This window comes from Microchirus variegatus, assembly GCF_963457635.1.
Source record: "Microchirus variegatus genome assembly, chromosome: 2".
Lineage (NCBI taxonomy): Eukaryota > Metazoa > Chordata > Actinopteri > Pleuronectiformes > Soleidae > Microchirus > Microchirus variegatus.
Window position 1 is genome coordinate 24,219,693 of NC_139803.1, and position 16,058 is coordinate 24,235,750.

Genomic DNA, 16,058 nt, shown 5'->3' on the forward strand with positions numbered 1-16,058 from the left:
TGACTGAGGGGTCACTTTCAAAATAGCTGTTCCCTCTACCCCTCTCTCTCTCTCTCTCCTCCCTGCCTGTGGGGTGCATACTCGACCCCAGCCAGGCACATGGAAAATGGCATGACCACTATCCATGCGGGTCTGTCTGTGCACCAACCAGCCAACCATGCTGCCGCCACCTGGGCTGGTTTATAGCTCCTGCTGCTGCAAGAAAGAAAACAACAACAAAACACTTCTGGACACCAAACATTATCTAGCAAACCCCTTAAACTCAATAATACATGTAGCTGTAGCTGGTAGCAAAGAATATTAAATATATTTAAAACAAACAAAAAGAATGGTATTGTATGTTTGATGTGCTGAAATCAGAATAAAAGTTATTATTAAATGTAATAATTACTCACCAAGTTAACAGTACACAGAAACATAACATTTTAAATTGATGCTTCAAATGCTTCATTTTCAAGTTTCATCATTAAATACTTTATTAAACAATCACAGACAAAAACTTTTTTTTTTTTTTAAATCACAATATGTGATATTGGTTGAAATCCCCTGAAAAGGGGAGCAAGTGGACCACAAGTTCAAATAGATTATTTTCTTTACTAGCTCCATCTCAATGATAAAAATAAATTAAAAATGGATATATAAACATGTCAAACAGACCTATGAATGAGATAATACAACTCCAAATCTAACTTCAGTTACTAATAAAAGCCAGACAGATGAAAGCTTTGGGGAAGAAAAAGCAACTGCACATTAGGTCGGGGTTGTTTGTTCCAGAAAAAAACAAAAAACTTATGAATTTAAAGATTTATCAAGTCAGTAAAATTTTATTCAGTCAACATATTTTCACAGTTAAATAATCTATAAAACCTCCATAAACAATAACAAAACTGATTACATTACATTCTACAAAAGCCAATGTCCAGGTATAATCTCCATTCACGAGGTTCTAGGTTTACGTCTGATCACTGAATTTATCCAGTCGATATAGTTTACCACTTTAGTGTAAACACCGGGTTTTTCTGAGCGACCGCAGCCTTCTCCCCAGCTGATGATCCCATACAGGAAGCTGACATCATTCCTCGCACAAGACAGAGGGCCCCCAGAGTCTCCCTGGGGTTAACACACACACACAAACATTCAGGCACTGATCAAAGCAAAGACACAAACAGCTGAGTCACACACACTTCAACCTAATTCATCTAAGAACTACACTTTAGCCACAAGGTAAACAAGTGAACTGACATTTAATTCAGGAGGACAGAGAATAAATATTTGACACAGCTGATGGTTTAGTGGGTAGACACTCACTAACCCTGCCTTGAACTTGACTCAGGGGGATCCCTGCTGCCGTCTTTAAGTGCTGTTCCATTATTCCAGTAACCGAGAACAAATTTCTGATATCGAGCTGTGCAGAAATGAGCTGAGCAGGTCTACAGCTTTATGAGCTCCAGGAGGATATAGTATAAATATGTTTCTATAGGTCCGTTAAATGCAAATCATGAAATTGCAGGCATAACAAACTTATATGCATGGGTTGCACAAAAAATGCACAAAAATGCAAAATGTCTGTGTGAGGCTTTAAAAAAATCTAACTTTTTTCATTGTCCAGAAATGTTCTACATGTTTGAGTACTAAATATTCACTCTGCATTGTGCAGAGTGAAAGTTTAGTGTATTCAATGTATATTAAATCATTCCACTGCATTATAAAGTACATCCCTACCTGACATGCGTCTACACAGCTGCCGAGCCCCGCACAGATCATGTCAGCAGAGACGTGGTTGCCATACACTTCAGGTTTCCGACAAACTTCATGAGGAGTGAGTCTCACTCCGGCCTCTTGTAGAGTGGAATATCCCTCTGCCTCTGTCACGTAACGACAAAAGCAAGAGTGTTGTCATTTAACCTGTCAGAATAGATTCTCAGCACAGACTGGGTTAGATTGTCAGCTGTCAATGCAGGAAAGGACAGTCCACACCATCATCACAGTCACTATCAGCTGAGCTAGATATTTATTTATGGAGAGTAATTGAAAACACTTGCACACATGGGAGCCCAGGGTTGGATAAAAAAAAAAAAGTATAAATTCAAGACAACTAATGCCAACTAAAACCATCTGCCCTGTACTAGTACAACATCTGTAGCTCATTCAGTGGAACATGGAAATTATGAACAATAGTTCTAAATAAAGTCTTGCATGAGAATATCAACTTCAGTCTGCTGAACTCAAATCATGCTTAATGGTACCAACTGGTTTAGCAAACTTTTACTAAACATTTCCAATATGTCACTGTGTGGACACAAAAGTTAGGGCCCTGCTGTTTTGTGTCCACATCACAAAAAATAAATCTTTCATTGTTAAGTCTTCACTCACTCTCATACATGTGTCCCCAGCCACTAATCGTGCAGCAGTAGTGATCAGGGAATGCTGTGCTTTTGTCTGGGAGACAGATTGGCTGGATGAACGGCGTTCTCCTCACACACCGACCATCCTGCTTCTTCAGTTTGATCAGAACTGGCAAAAAAAGTAATGTATGGTTATGAAAATGACAAGTGGAGTTACAGCAATAAAGCAAGTGGTAGACTTAGAGACTCTGTGGCCAAATCAAACTGCCACAGTCAACTCCGTGTGTGTGTTCATGCAGGGGAACACACACACAGCTGCTCAGTGACGCACAGCTGTGCACGCAGACTCAGGTCTTAAGCAAATTTGTGGGTTTCTGAGTGTGTGTGTTAAATGAGTGATTACCAATGTCATGTAGAGTGGGATTAAACACAGAGAACTCTTTTGGAAAGATGTAATCCTCAACTTCAAACGTCCTGGTATTGAGACCGGTTACGTTGAACCTCTGCTGGCCGAGAACCACACGAAGCTGAGACTTCAATGGGCTGCAAGAAGAAATCTTTATTAAAATCGTAAATCCTAAAATCTTATTTAAATCCTGGACGTCTGTCGAACACTGTTCTCTAGTGGCTAGATTTCTGTAAATCATCTATTGACATTTCATCCTGTGATGCCCCGACATCTGTTTTACTATTGTTTTATCTAACATTGCACAAGATACTTTGAAATGCCACAGGTACATTGTCAATGAAACCGATCTATTACACTTAATATTGTACAACATGATCTTTTGTCAAAACACAGCTGCTAAGAAACCAGTTTGCTGGCGACCACTTGTCTGTCTTTTTAAAAGATGAATTATTTCTTTTTAATAAAAGATAATTGAACTTGAATGAGAACAAATGATGTCACTTGTTGATGTTAGTAAATGTATGCATTTGCAAGTAAACAGCTTCTGTGTATGAATATTTGTTTTTAGGTTTTCTTTGAACTGAAGGCTAGGTCTAAATATAGCATATTCATAAAGGTAGTTTTTTTTTTTTTTTTTTTACATGAGTTTTTAGGTAGGTTTTTACACGAGATGCCTTTAAATGGTGACCTATTCTTTGGCTACAACAAAAAGAAAAATAGAAAGATTAATGTTACAATCTGTTTTTGTTTATGTTTTTTGTTTGTTTTTTTTAATTCGAAATCTATCTTTCAGGGACTTTGTGGTAAAAAAAATATAAAACATCAACTTGGTGGACATACTTGCGGAAGAAGCAGTGTGCCGCAGAGATGACCCAACATGAGGATATCAGGGTACCAGCACAGAAGTCAGATTTTCCAATGTAAATCGCTGCCATCCAGGGGTGAGTAGCCGGCAACGCCGAGGTTCCACCCAATATCCTCCCCCTTGCTATCGACAACCTCTTCTTGTGCTTTTTTCCACACACGGGCGGCTTGCTAGCGTTAGGCTTTCTAAATGGGATAGTCCTTCGAGAAGAAGCTGCGTTATGGAACGAGAAATTTAATATACAGTACACATACATACACCCTATCAAAACCTACAACAAAGCAAGCAAATGTCACTAAACGGCGAGAATACTACAATTTGCTTGCACTCTTCCTATAGAAAATACCTCTCCTGAATATTTTTGCTGCTGGCTGATTCCCCCCTGCAAGAAGCAAACAAGCTGTTGTGTTAGAGATACTTCAAGCTGCACAGAAAGTGTTGAGGGCAGAGCAGATTCTGTTCATAAACCTTACTTTCTGACAAACCCCACCTCATAAACATTTGGCTTCACCTGACATGACGTGTTGATTTACAGTGAGTCATTTTAAGAAAAGCTTTGTCAACTCGGCTGAATTCATCTTTTCAGAGTGGCGTGACTCAGCAGAGATTAGCTCTATTCTCCCCACTCTTCTCTTTTTATTGGAGATGTTATGAAAGTGTTAGCGACTTATTTAATCAAGGACAGGGCAAGGCAAAGAGGATAGAAAAGTATGCGGCGAGCAGCCTCATATTTTAAAATAATGACATTAATATTCAGTGAGCTTAAGATACTATCCTTAAATAGGTACATAAGGAAGCAGACCTCTTAAGCACATGAAGGAAAAATCAAGCCGACCAAGCAAATGGCAATTAAAGTGCTATAAATACACAAATTCACAAAATATATATATATATATAGCACACACTATATATAGTGTGTGTCCTCCGTACTCACACACAGGCATCACACAGGAGGGGATGTCACAGTATTCCCAGGAGATGGCATTGTCAGCGAGTGTGTAGCACCACGGCATCTTGTCCCCATCTGGGTTTCTGCGCGCACACATGCAAATTTGAAGGTGTCTGTACATCAGTTTACTTAAAATAAATTCAATACAATATTTACATGAGCTCCATATATTCAGAGTTAAGAAATTAAACAATTGTATGCATGTGAAGTTAAAATAAACAGGGTGAAATTTAGTGAGTTGAAAGACAGGACAGTCAAGGCATTTGGGGGCATTTATACAGTTTGCTGTGGGCATGCTCCATGTCACATCAACAACTTAAAGCAGTAAGAAACCTATTATTTTGTATTTTTGTTCATCGTACACAGGCTGGATTCACTTTGTGCTAATTTACTGCTTGTGGGGGTTTCATGGTTGCCAGTTGGCTACAAGTAGATTCATTCATGTGAGGGCTCATGCTTATATAAGTGAAGTGTTGGCACATTGAATTGACAGATAAGGGGCTTTATTAGCACTGGGGTGAAGTTGGATATTTCAGCTTTCAAAAAAAGTTAATAGAATCTGGTTTGGCAGATAAGCCATAATTATTTTAATGCTGAGATTATATGTATCCTTAAATGACATGATGCTACACAAACCTACAGCAGCAGGATTAATGTTTTTTATTATTTAAAAAAACACACCTGCAGTAAGCATGCTCGCCAAGTCCCCTGAGGGGCGATGCCACCACCGTGCCAACATGGAACTCGTCATGCAGCAGGTCCGAGTTCCAGGACAGACACCGGGCACCAGACTCCGTGGTGTTCACCAGTCCTCTGTAACTCTTCCCCCTGCCGTTATAGCACTCTGCCTCTGGCACTGCACACACGCACAAGTAATGTCATGACAGCTCTTTTATAATCACATTGGAATCAGTCAGAACAAAACCCAAAGACACCGACTTCACTATGTGCATTAACAGATTATGAGTTTAGCAGCCTGCTCGTGTCTTCACCTGACGCGGTTAATAAAACAATTTTCTCTCACCCACGTGCAAGAACACGCACGTATTGTACGAACAATGAGAGAATCAATGTTATTCCACTACCTCTTAAATACACATTAGATCCGCACTGATGACGCAGACTGCACAGCTATTGGAAAATTGGAATCATGTTTCAATTGTTTTTCAGTCTTGTAAAAGCGCTGTGTGTTTATACCAAGTGGCAACCAGTCGTGACGACGCCCTTAAAAAACTTGACTCCCCATTTTGAAGCTTCGAGAATTACAATTTTGCCAACACCATGTGGACATTTTGCAACTTAAGTTAAGTGTCACCTGCAACCAGGCCCCTATTGGACAAAGCCAGCTGTCAATCACATTGGTGAAGCCCTGAAATTAGCAAGTGAGACCTGAAATTTTTTATTGTTGGTATAATTTGAGTGAGACATAAGCTCATTTTCCCATAGGCTTCCATTCGGACTAAGTTATTTTTGTAACAATTAAATTTACTCCCATTCTTAGTCAAGAAGAACCCAGAAGTCTACAATGCATTTCTTTAAAACACACAGTCTACTGATGACATTCAATCAGAGCAAACTAGCTGTTCACGATTAAAGATCATTTATTATTTCTAACTGAATGAGGAAAACTGTATCTAAACCTAACCCCATCATCATCTTGTTTTTACTCACCAACACTACAGTCTGAGCCACCAAATCCATGCCTGCAGTTACACACCTCCTTGTTGGTGGTGGTGATCAGGCGACACACTCCATCGTTGAAACACGGGTTTTTACGACACACTGCACACATGAAAATGCACGGTAAGACACGTGAACATAATTTTCAAAAACAAAAATTGCTCTGTATCCAACATCTTTAGATTAATGCTTTATTCAACCATGCATTTGGATGTAAAAAAAAAATCACTATTTTAGTGAAAAGAGAAATACGCAACAGCCCAAGAACCAAATATTCCCTTCACGAGAATAAAAGCTCTAAAGCATGAATTTGATAATTGTGTCTTTCCAACAGACATTACAGCATTCCAACTCTAAAATTAATCCTGTCAAAAGTGACAAAAAAAATACATAACTGAGGGTTTAAGTCAGTAATCTCACAGAATGTTAATTTTGATTCCTGTGTATTTCAACAAACGCACAGCACAACCGAGATGTGTGTTCCAAATGTCTCCCTAAGATCTATACATCTTTAGTGGATCCATTGAAGACCAAGAGCCTCTGAAGAGTTTTGGGGAGTGAATTCATTCCTTTTAAAAATGTTAAAACTGACAGGTAGATTTAAACAGTGCAAAACAAAATGTTGAAAAACAGGAAGTCAAACGCACACATTAAGGTGCATTTGGCCAACAAAGGATTTTTCCATGACCACTATGGGTTTAGTCCCTGCTATTATGACAAAGAAAAAAAAGGGGGGAAAAAAACAATTTTGGCTGAGGTAGCATGAAATCACCTCAGTGCTTTGCCAGTGAATCTTTAAAAGATGAAAGCACATTACGGGCCCATTGGGTGTGTCCTTGAACACCATTCCTGAGTCACAGTGAGTCATATAATCTGCTTTTCTTTCATGGCATGGCATTCCTCTAGAAACTATGATCAAAGAAAGTGAAGGACCCATCATTCATATCTTCTCTTACAACAAGAGACATTTTCCCAGACTGGGGAGGAGACATGGTACCTGTTTCTTTCGGTTATACTTTCCACCTCGTTTAATTTTAGGGAAAAGCTTGTACACGATGTGTAAAACACAGAAAAACATGTCAAAGTGCATGACAATAGAAACAAAAGCAGGCCAGAGGAGCAACAGACAGTTGGAGCCAAAGAACAAAAGCTGACGTCTTACTTGTGTATCGGACTCTTTCACACTTGATTTCCCCTGCCACACATGTGCACTGTTCCACATTACGGAGATGAATTCGTCCCCAAGATTCTCCAATGTCATAATAGCGCAGGTGTACGGTTTCATAGCACTTCTCTGACGGGCCGACACAAAACATAAAAGGCAATAGAATGAAATGTGAGACGAGATTGAAGGGCTCAGTGGAGCGTACAGAGTAAAGTCTCTGATGGCTGTGCTTTGCCAGGCACATTCAGAGTGGATGTGGATACTGTGTTTTCATGTCAGCAATTTGAATTATTTCAAATGGAAGGTATCTGTGTGCATATGACTCATAACTGATTTTTTTTTTCCATTTTACATTGCTTTCCCTGAAATAAAAAGGTGAAATTTGTTTTCGCCACAGGCATCTAGTGCAAAATTGATTTTCTTCATCTATGACCATGAAAACACACTTTCAGAATCAGACAAATATTTCAAGTACTTTACAAAGTATGTCATGTGAAATTAGCAAATAGAGACATTTCAAAACAGCAAAAATTTCAGTTATTGGCCATTTTCTCACAACCTTTAGTCCAACGTATCACAGAATGTGATACATAAACTGCTTTTAGTGTTCCTTCAGCTGAAATAGATGATCACACTCTACTTGACGATCAATGAATAAACCTACTAAGTGGCCTTTCTGTTGAAGCCATTTCACCAAACTCCTACCCCCTGTCAAGTCTAGAGTGAAACTTAATAGTTCCTTTCATAACCCTGTTAATAAACAATGATAATATCATAGTGCTAACACTGCAAAAAGACTTAAGTAAACAAAAACAAGAGCATTGTCATTTTAAAATAAAATAAATAAACCTACTTCGCTCACAGAGTCTTCCAGAGAAGCCATCAGGACAAGAGCACTCAAATGTGCGTATGTGTGGAATTAACTTGCAGACACCTCTGTTCCGACACGGATTCACTTGACAAGGGTCTGTAATCCTGCGAGTTGTGTGGTCAGAACCTGAAATACACGAGAAAAGGAAACAATGAGAGGAAGTTCCTCGTGACAATCACTATGCGTGTTCAGTGAACTGACCATTTGGTTGACTTTTCTCTGGCGCACAGTGGCCCCACTGTCGGTCCCGATCAAAATTATGAGTGAGAGAGCACCTGTGAGAAGCAGACATGATGAAAGAGTGTCAATTCAACTGGATTACAGTCAGTCTTCCATTTCTCAATTTAAGATCTTTACCTGGTCTAGGTCATTGTGGCCAACTCTAAGAACTGATACAGGACAGAAACCATTTATTTTATTTTTTTTAAATGAACTTTCCTGAAGATCCAACATAAAATCATATAACACGACACCTTATTTTATCTCCACTAATCTGATAACTGATAGAAATGCTGCACATTTAATAGCCAATGTGTAGAAAAGAAGAACTTGATACATTAATCATTCACTCATCTATAAAGTTGTGTCGCTGACCGTTAGTTAGATCGACCTAATATTTTGGATATGGGTTGAGCATGGCCCGATGGTGAGCATCCTTGATATTTTAGGTTTTTGGAGGAGTTTTATTTTTTGCTGATTTATCACGCTACACCAGGCAGGGGCGCCATCAGGATTGTCTTACTCACTGTAAAACTAATTAACACTACACAAGAGTACACCTTCACACACAGCCTCATTTGGCCATAACTGAAAAACCTTCTTCAGCTCCAGCTACAGAAATACATACTTCCTACGGGCGCTGCACTAGTTTAATTAAAGTACCATCAGCTTACTCCACATAATGGCAAACCCACCTCATTGCTACAATCATGAAGCAAGTCACAGAAACATTAGGGGTCAGATTGCACTAATGTGTTTTTAATGTGTAAGTGGATCAGAGATGTTGCACCTTGTACAGTGCAATTGCATACATGTTGCTCCACCTTTCTGGCACCCACCCTTCCTGTCTCATATCCAAAGAATGACAGCTACAAAGCCCACACAGTCGTCGTTTTGTTTTTACAAAGTAAAAGGAATAGAACCAGATTTTTTTCCTGTGTTACACGCTGTAATGATGTAATGACAATGCATGAATGAAGATTTCACTGTACATGCAATTTAATCAGTCAAAGGGCAAGTTTCTACTTTTTACCTCGTCATGTTCTAGCTGTAACAGTGACACAACACCCACAAACGAGTCAAAAAATTAGCAAATCATTACAGCCAATTTACTCATTACCTAATGAAGGAATGCAGTACGTTTCCTGACGACACTTACACAAATCCTTTATTACAGCAACATGTAATCAGGTATGACTAGACGCCACTATTACACACTGCATTAGTGTCACTCAGCAAGAACTACACTGTGTGATGGAAAATAACAGTTTCTGTTCATTTGCGCTCACACATCCACGGGGAACAGTCACACCAAGGCCTGTGATGTAATCACGGCACTGTGTGCGAGAGTGGCGTAGAGAAGTTTGTGGTTTGAGTGTGTGTGTCTGAACAAAACACAATATGATGAGGCAGCACTTAAGTGATGAGCTGCCTTTGTGTGTCTGATCCGAGTGTGTGTAGCAACGCTGTGTGATTACACACACACTAGATTGTTTGTGTAATCAAAACACTTGATCCAGATGGGCTGATGGGAGGAAAACGACTCACCATGGTTGTGACGACAGGACAGTGATGCAGTGATGGTGAAGCCTGCCACCCTGACGAAATGGGAATTTACATTCTTTGCCTGTTTTCGTCAGAACTGGCAACAGAGGAAACAGAAAAAAGAGAGAAATAAAAAGAAAAATTGTTAGTAATTTTCACTGATGCACAAAAGACAATATGTATACAGTTTCTTTTAAGCCTGCAAGGATAAATCATTTACTAAAGTAACTGCCAACTATTCTGATTGATGTGGGGGTTTTTTTTATTAAAAACAAACAAGTTCCAATTTCAATTTCTTAAAATCCTCCATGACAATAAATGGAGTCAAAATAATCGTTAGTGTCCTAATTATTTATCTTATTGACCTCCGCCAAAGAGGAATACGTTTTCAACTGAGTTTGTTTGTTTGTCCGTCTGTGGGATTTAGGGATTTGGAGGAAATTTTCAGGAAATGTCCGCAATTGAACCCGAAACAAGTGAATGAATTTTGGGCGTGATCCGTAGACGCCATCACTGGTTACAACACTCGCTGTCTGACCCAGGCGTGCCGGCGGGGTGTATTTTGGAGGCATTGAGCTGCCTTGGCGGAGGTCTGTGCTCTCCGAGTGCTTTTCTAGTTCACTCATTTGTTTGACATCGACAATGCATATTCATTTAGTTAAAAACAGTATGCTAGAGGGCTAGTGTTCATCTGTATTCCCTGACCTGATGTTACAATAGGTTCCCTATAAAAAACAGTTACTAGTGTATTCTTAAGTCACACAGCAACCTGAGGTGAAACAATAAAATTTGCCTTGTGAACACTTACGGTAACACAAAAACATCAGGACAACCTTGAAGCACCAAAAGAAAAGCAAAAGACAAAACAAAATAAGGCAAAAAAAAAAAAGCAGGGCAACAATGCACACCAACAATACTTAATACCAGGCAAACAAAAGCATGTGGTAGCCAACATGAGCAACACATCAAGCAGCATTTACAACAACAGTAAGAGCATGTTGAAGACAACATGAAGCAACATTAAGCAGCAGCAAAATATGACTTAAAGATGCTTAAAGAGAGGGAGCACATGTGTAACATCACTGGAATACACACAAAACACAACCACATGGAACAGCACATGCAGGAAAGATACTGAAAAGAAAAACACTAATAAGTTGATGTGTTTTCAAAAGTCAGTATGTCAATAATTAACAATGTCAGATAGGATTTATTTTTGCTCCATTCAAGACATGAGTATGTCTTCAATTTCAGAGTGCGATTGCACAATGCATAGACTCCATTGCTTTTTTTTTTTAAATATAAATTATTGTTATATTCCAAGCTCTAAGGTGACTTAAACTTTTATTTTGTCAATCTCATCCCCATAAATCTCCTCATACACCTGGCTCCTTGTATTGAATGACAGCTAACACATCTGCTCAGGTAGCAGCTCTCACATGCTTTAGATTTATGTTGAACAACCAACTTACTTTCAGTCATTACAGATTTTAAAAAATCTAATAAAAATTCACAGACTGTTCAATATCCATCCCATTCCCTCTTCTTCTTTCCTCTAAATAAAACACACGACTCAAAGTAAAACATACCTTTGCGGCTCTCTGTGTGCGTCTCTGTGGAGATGGCTCCTTCATATCCAGGGAATAACATGCGCTGAAAACCAAACGTAAAGTCAAGTTGTTTTTCTACCTTTTTAACGCACGTATAATAACTTTTTAAAAAGTCGCGCATGGGTAAAGAGGCTGGTCCTAACAAACCTACCGTGTGTGCACTGAAAACACAGGGTAAAAACAGTAACGCAATCAATGTCATGATTCAAGTTTTGCACCGGTGGCTCAGCTGTTGTGCGGAGGACAAGGTAGCTTCCTTAAAAGTGGATATGAAGGAACTGTCACGTTATATCTGTACGTTTCTGAGTCCTCAGTCTGCTTTTGGTCATAGGAAACCCTGCATGTATAATCCTGTCCCTCACAATATTCTGCTGGATTGAGTAAACCCGTTGCGTCATGAGGCTTGGCTATCTATCGGTGAGGCATCCTTTACCCTGCTGCATTGAAAAGCTGGTGTTCCCCGGCTCCTTCTCCGCTGACGCCCACGGTTTTAACAGTGTTAGGAAGAGAGAGGAAACTTTCCAGAGGCTGAAACAGAGGCGGGGGCCGGCGGGTCCTGGTCCTGACATCTCTTTACGTCACTCCTCGTGAAGTTACGTTAGTCCTGAACTAATACCGACGATTTACGGTTGTTAATTCTATTTGTTATTTAAATTCATACAAAAAAATTAAAGGAAACCTTCGCGCACACACTCAGGTGTGTCTAATTATCACTAACGATTACACCTGCTAGCAAATGCACATTCTTCTTCGTTGGTGGGTAGTCGTCGCGATTTGTGTCCTTACTGCCCCCTGCCGGATTTACTTCACATTGACTCCCAGACGTTCTTAATTTCAGGCAGTTTTAACAGAAGTGTTATTGTAAATCCATAAAAAGTTACTTTAACTTCCTGAACAACTTCAAATATTTAATTGATGGGATTAGTATTATTATTATTATTATTATCATTATTATTATTATTATTATTATTATTATTATTATTATTATTATTAACAATAATAATGATAACATATTATTAATATTAACATTAAAGGTGCCATATGTAAGAATGTGGCCAAAAACGGTTACTACATTCCAATTCAAAATGCCGAGGTATTTTATGTTTCGTTTTCTGGCGCCACATGCCAAAAAACATTATTTCAAACATAAACATGATTTGCAGTCTTCAAAATACTTTTTTTTTAATGCAAATATCTTGGCTGTACTGTTGTTGGTGAGTTCAGTATGTTTTATGAACATTATTCCTGAGTCTCCTGAGGATTTTATGGCCAGTTGCTTTAGATTTATTACATAATGCACCTTTAAGGCTCCATTACTCAGTTGATGTACTCTGTGCTGAAATGTGCACAAATGTGATACAGCAGTTGTAGCATTTTCTGGTTTCTTTACTTTCCAAAAAAAAGTTAAAGTTAACAGTCAAGAAGACAGTAATTTAACCTTAAAAACCTTGTGAAAACTTAATTTTAAGTAGTTAATAGTAATTACAAGGTCACCTTCTGTTTTGGTTTCGTCAAAGTTATGTCTGCCCTTCAAAATAAGAGTCCCGGCATGTGAATTCACAGAAGAGGTTGAAAGCACTCTTGACATCCAAACATTAACAGGTGATTTACTAAGTTATCTCAAACTTCTAAGATAAGGAAAAGTCCAGTTTGGGTGATTGTCGAGAATCTGGAAGGGATTGTGGCTGAAATGAAGAATTCAATAATTATAGTCGCTTTGAAATCAGGGAGATGAAGGGCCCGACCAATCTTACGAGTCTCACGTGTTGTCAGCATTCCAGCAGTGACATGCTGTGTCACGACAAACTCCCCTGTCTCATAATCTAACCTCTAATTTTCACCAGCTGTAAATAATCTCTCTGTGCAGATGCTGAGCTAAAAATACAATGAGGAGGCTGGGCGACTAAATCTTCAGATCAGGGTGGTGTGTTTCCACAGAGGAAATTCTTCAACTAAGACAACTGTACAGTTAATTATTGACATATCTGGCTCCGCAAAGCACATTTAGCAAGAACGTCAATCCAGGTCAGGACTCTCAGTTATTAACTCTGCCAAGGTAAGGATTCCTGTGCTATGAAAGGAGCAGAATTAATTTTATGAAGAATGAAGGAAATAAAAGGGCACTGGTTTTCTTGGAGTTACAGCCATGAAAGCTTTTTAATCATTCAATATTTGGACAACCTCAAAAACCACAGAAGAAGAAGAAAGTACAGACAATAAAGGTACTGCTGTGTATCACCTGTAAACACATAGGAAGAAGATTTAAACAGGAAATAATTAAATATCCAAGTCAAGTGTGATTTTTTTGATTCCATAAATACAGTATCGCCAAACATATAATCTAACAACTTTTGTTACCACTTTCTAACAGGGCACACTTCAATGGGCTGAGTAAAATATTTAAATGTTTTAATTTAATTAAAAGATAATTTAATGAGGCTAATATAATTAAACTTGTAGCGTAAACCTGTAATGATGGCCACAATTTGCATTGTTATACAATCCTTTTGCAGTAGAGTATTATTGAAATAAATAATGTAAGTACATTTTATGATGGTAATAATAATAATACATTGCTATTATTATTATTAAGTTGCTCATAAGGAAAAATGTTGAGCCATTTCTGGAACTTTCATCTCAGTTTTCCTCAGAAGTATTAATTAATTAGCTGAATTCATGGTTAATCCCTTTGGCCATTCCATAATTTATATCACTTGAGGCTAATTTGCATGCAATGTTTTTTGTTTTGTTTTGTTTTCAAAACCCCTGTGTGCCTCATAAGAAAGTGGAATCAAAAACAGGTTTGCACGCTTCTTCCATGGCTGTCCTCGCTCTAAAATGGCTCATGACACAATTGCTTTGTGCCTCAATATTAAACTATACCATAACAAAAACATACCACTGTCCCAAAATTACAACTAGTACTTAAAATCAACGAGAAAACACCAGAAATTCATTAAAAATATACAATATCTATCACCATACTGTTGACATTTTGGAGTGGCAATTGACATCTCTCTCTACATGCAGCCCATCAGTGTGACCAACTCTCCTTCCAAGGACAGTGCCTCAGGCTTAAAAAGTGCAGCAGTGGGGGGTGTTCCCTTTAGACAATTGTGGCCTTGTACAGTTCTGTCTTGCAGTCGTTGCCCTCTGGTGGATTGCGGCCGTTCGGGGGCAGCTGGGTCGTCCTCATCTTGCTCTGGCACTGGCGCAGCTCAGCGACGTAGCCCTGGAAGCTCATGCTGAGTTCAGAGTCCTCGCCCCGGGACGTTTCCAGCGTCCCCTCCTCGAGATGCACTCCCTCCACGTCCATGCCCTCCTGAACTGTCTGTGCAGCATCGGGTCTGTCCGCAGGTGATTTGACATCTGCTCTTCCTTCTGTGTGTTGGGAGAGAGAAAAGACACAGACGAGTTGAGATCTGCTGGTACGTTATGCACAGCCAGAGCGTGATTTTGAATAATAGCAAGCTATAAAGAATTAAAGGTCCAGTAGGGTAAGAATTAGTGATCTAATGAGGACTCCCTTTTCCAAGCTTGTATTGGAACAAGCCAGGGTTTCTCACTCCTGGTCCTGGGGAGCCACTGTCCTGTGCATTTTAGGGGTTTCCCTGCTCCAACACACATAACTCAAATTAATAAGGGCATTATCAGGCTTCAGCAGAGCTTACTGACGAGCTGACCATTTGAATCAGGTGTCTTTGAGCAGGGAAACATCTAAAAGGGAGGAGGGATTAGCTAACCGATCATTATTACTGGATTTATTATTAACTTTTTGTTATTTGTTTCAAGTTCTACGCACTTGGCTCAAAATTCCTCAGCTCCACTCCAATCACATGCGCTGGTATATGCAGTAAAACAGAACTTCTGATTTTCCTCCACCAGAGGAAGCTTGCGTACCACTGGTGATACATGATCCACAGTTTGAGAACCATGACAACCAACACACATTTGATTGTCCACAATATCTTCTGAAATACAAGTAAGTTGATTCACGTTCACCCACAGGCGTTCTGAGCTTTAACTTCACAAGACACGTCTTACTCACCGAATGCTGTGTGTATGACTACATTACATTTCAGTGGATCTGATGAATGGAAACTTTGCCTCAGGCCCCGTGGGATCACATACATTTGAGCTCTGTGAATCAGGGTTTCTCACTCCTGGTCCAACTATCCTGTATGTTTTCCCTGCTCCAACACAACTTATTCAAATAAATGGGTCGTTATCAGGCTTCAGCAGAGCTTAGTGATGAGCTGACCATTTGAATCAGGTGTGTTTGGAGCAGGGAAACATCGAAAACATCCAGGACAGTGGCTCCCCAGGACCAGGAGTGAGAAACCCTGATCTACAGTCTCACCAGAGATTTTACATTGATAAAAACAGCTGTATACTCTTTA

At 39.3% G+C, this 16,058-nt stretch overlaps 2 protein-coding genes across 2 annotated transcripts in view; both read right to left on the reverse strand.

Moving 5' to 3' along the window:
* Positions 1-936: 936 nt before the first annotated feature.
* On the reverse strand, positions 937-11,698 carry hgfac (HGF activator; the record flags this gene model as incomplete). Its single annotated transcript, XM_083905874.1, has 14 exons — positions 937-1,110; positions 1,723-1,865; positions 2,374-2,514; positions 2,749-2,888; positions 3,595-3,832; positions 3,966-4,001; positions 4,554-4,651; positions 5,250-5,424; positions 6,240-6,350; positions 7,411-7,542; positions 8,267-8,410; positions 8,486-8,559; positions 10,052-10,145; positions 11,638-11,698. 14 exons carry the CDS (start codon positions 11,696-11,698, stop codon positions 937-939), a joined length of 1,761 nt encoding a protein of 586 aa, XP_083762000.1.
* A 3,066-nt stretch (positions 11,699-14,764) lies between these two features.
* Positions 14,765-16,058, reverse strand: part of LOC310944998 (regulator of G-protein signaling 12-like) — a gene marked incomplete at both ends in the record, with an annotated part of 40,222 nt that continues 38,928 nt past the window's right edge. Inside the window, one exon of the mRNA XM_083910878.1 lies at positions 14,765-15,039. Within this exon, the coding sequence (XP_083767004.1) occupies positions 14,765-15,039 (275 nt within the window). The remainder of the gene's footprint in view (positions 15,040-16,058) is intronic.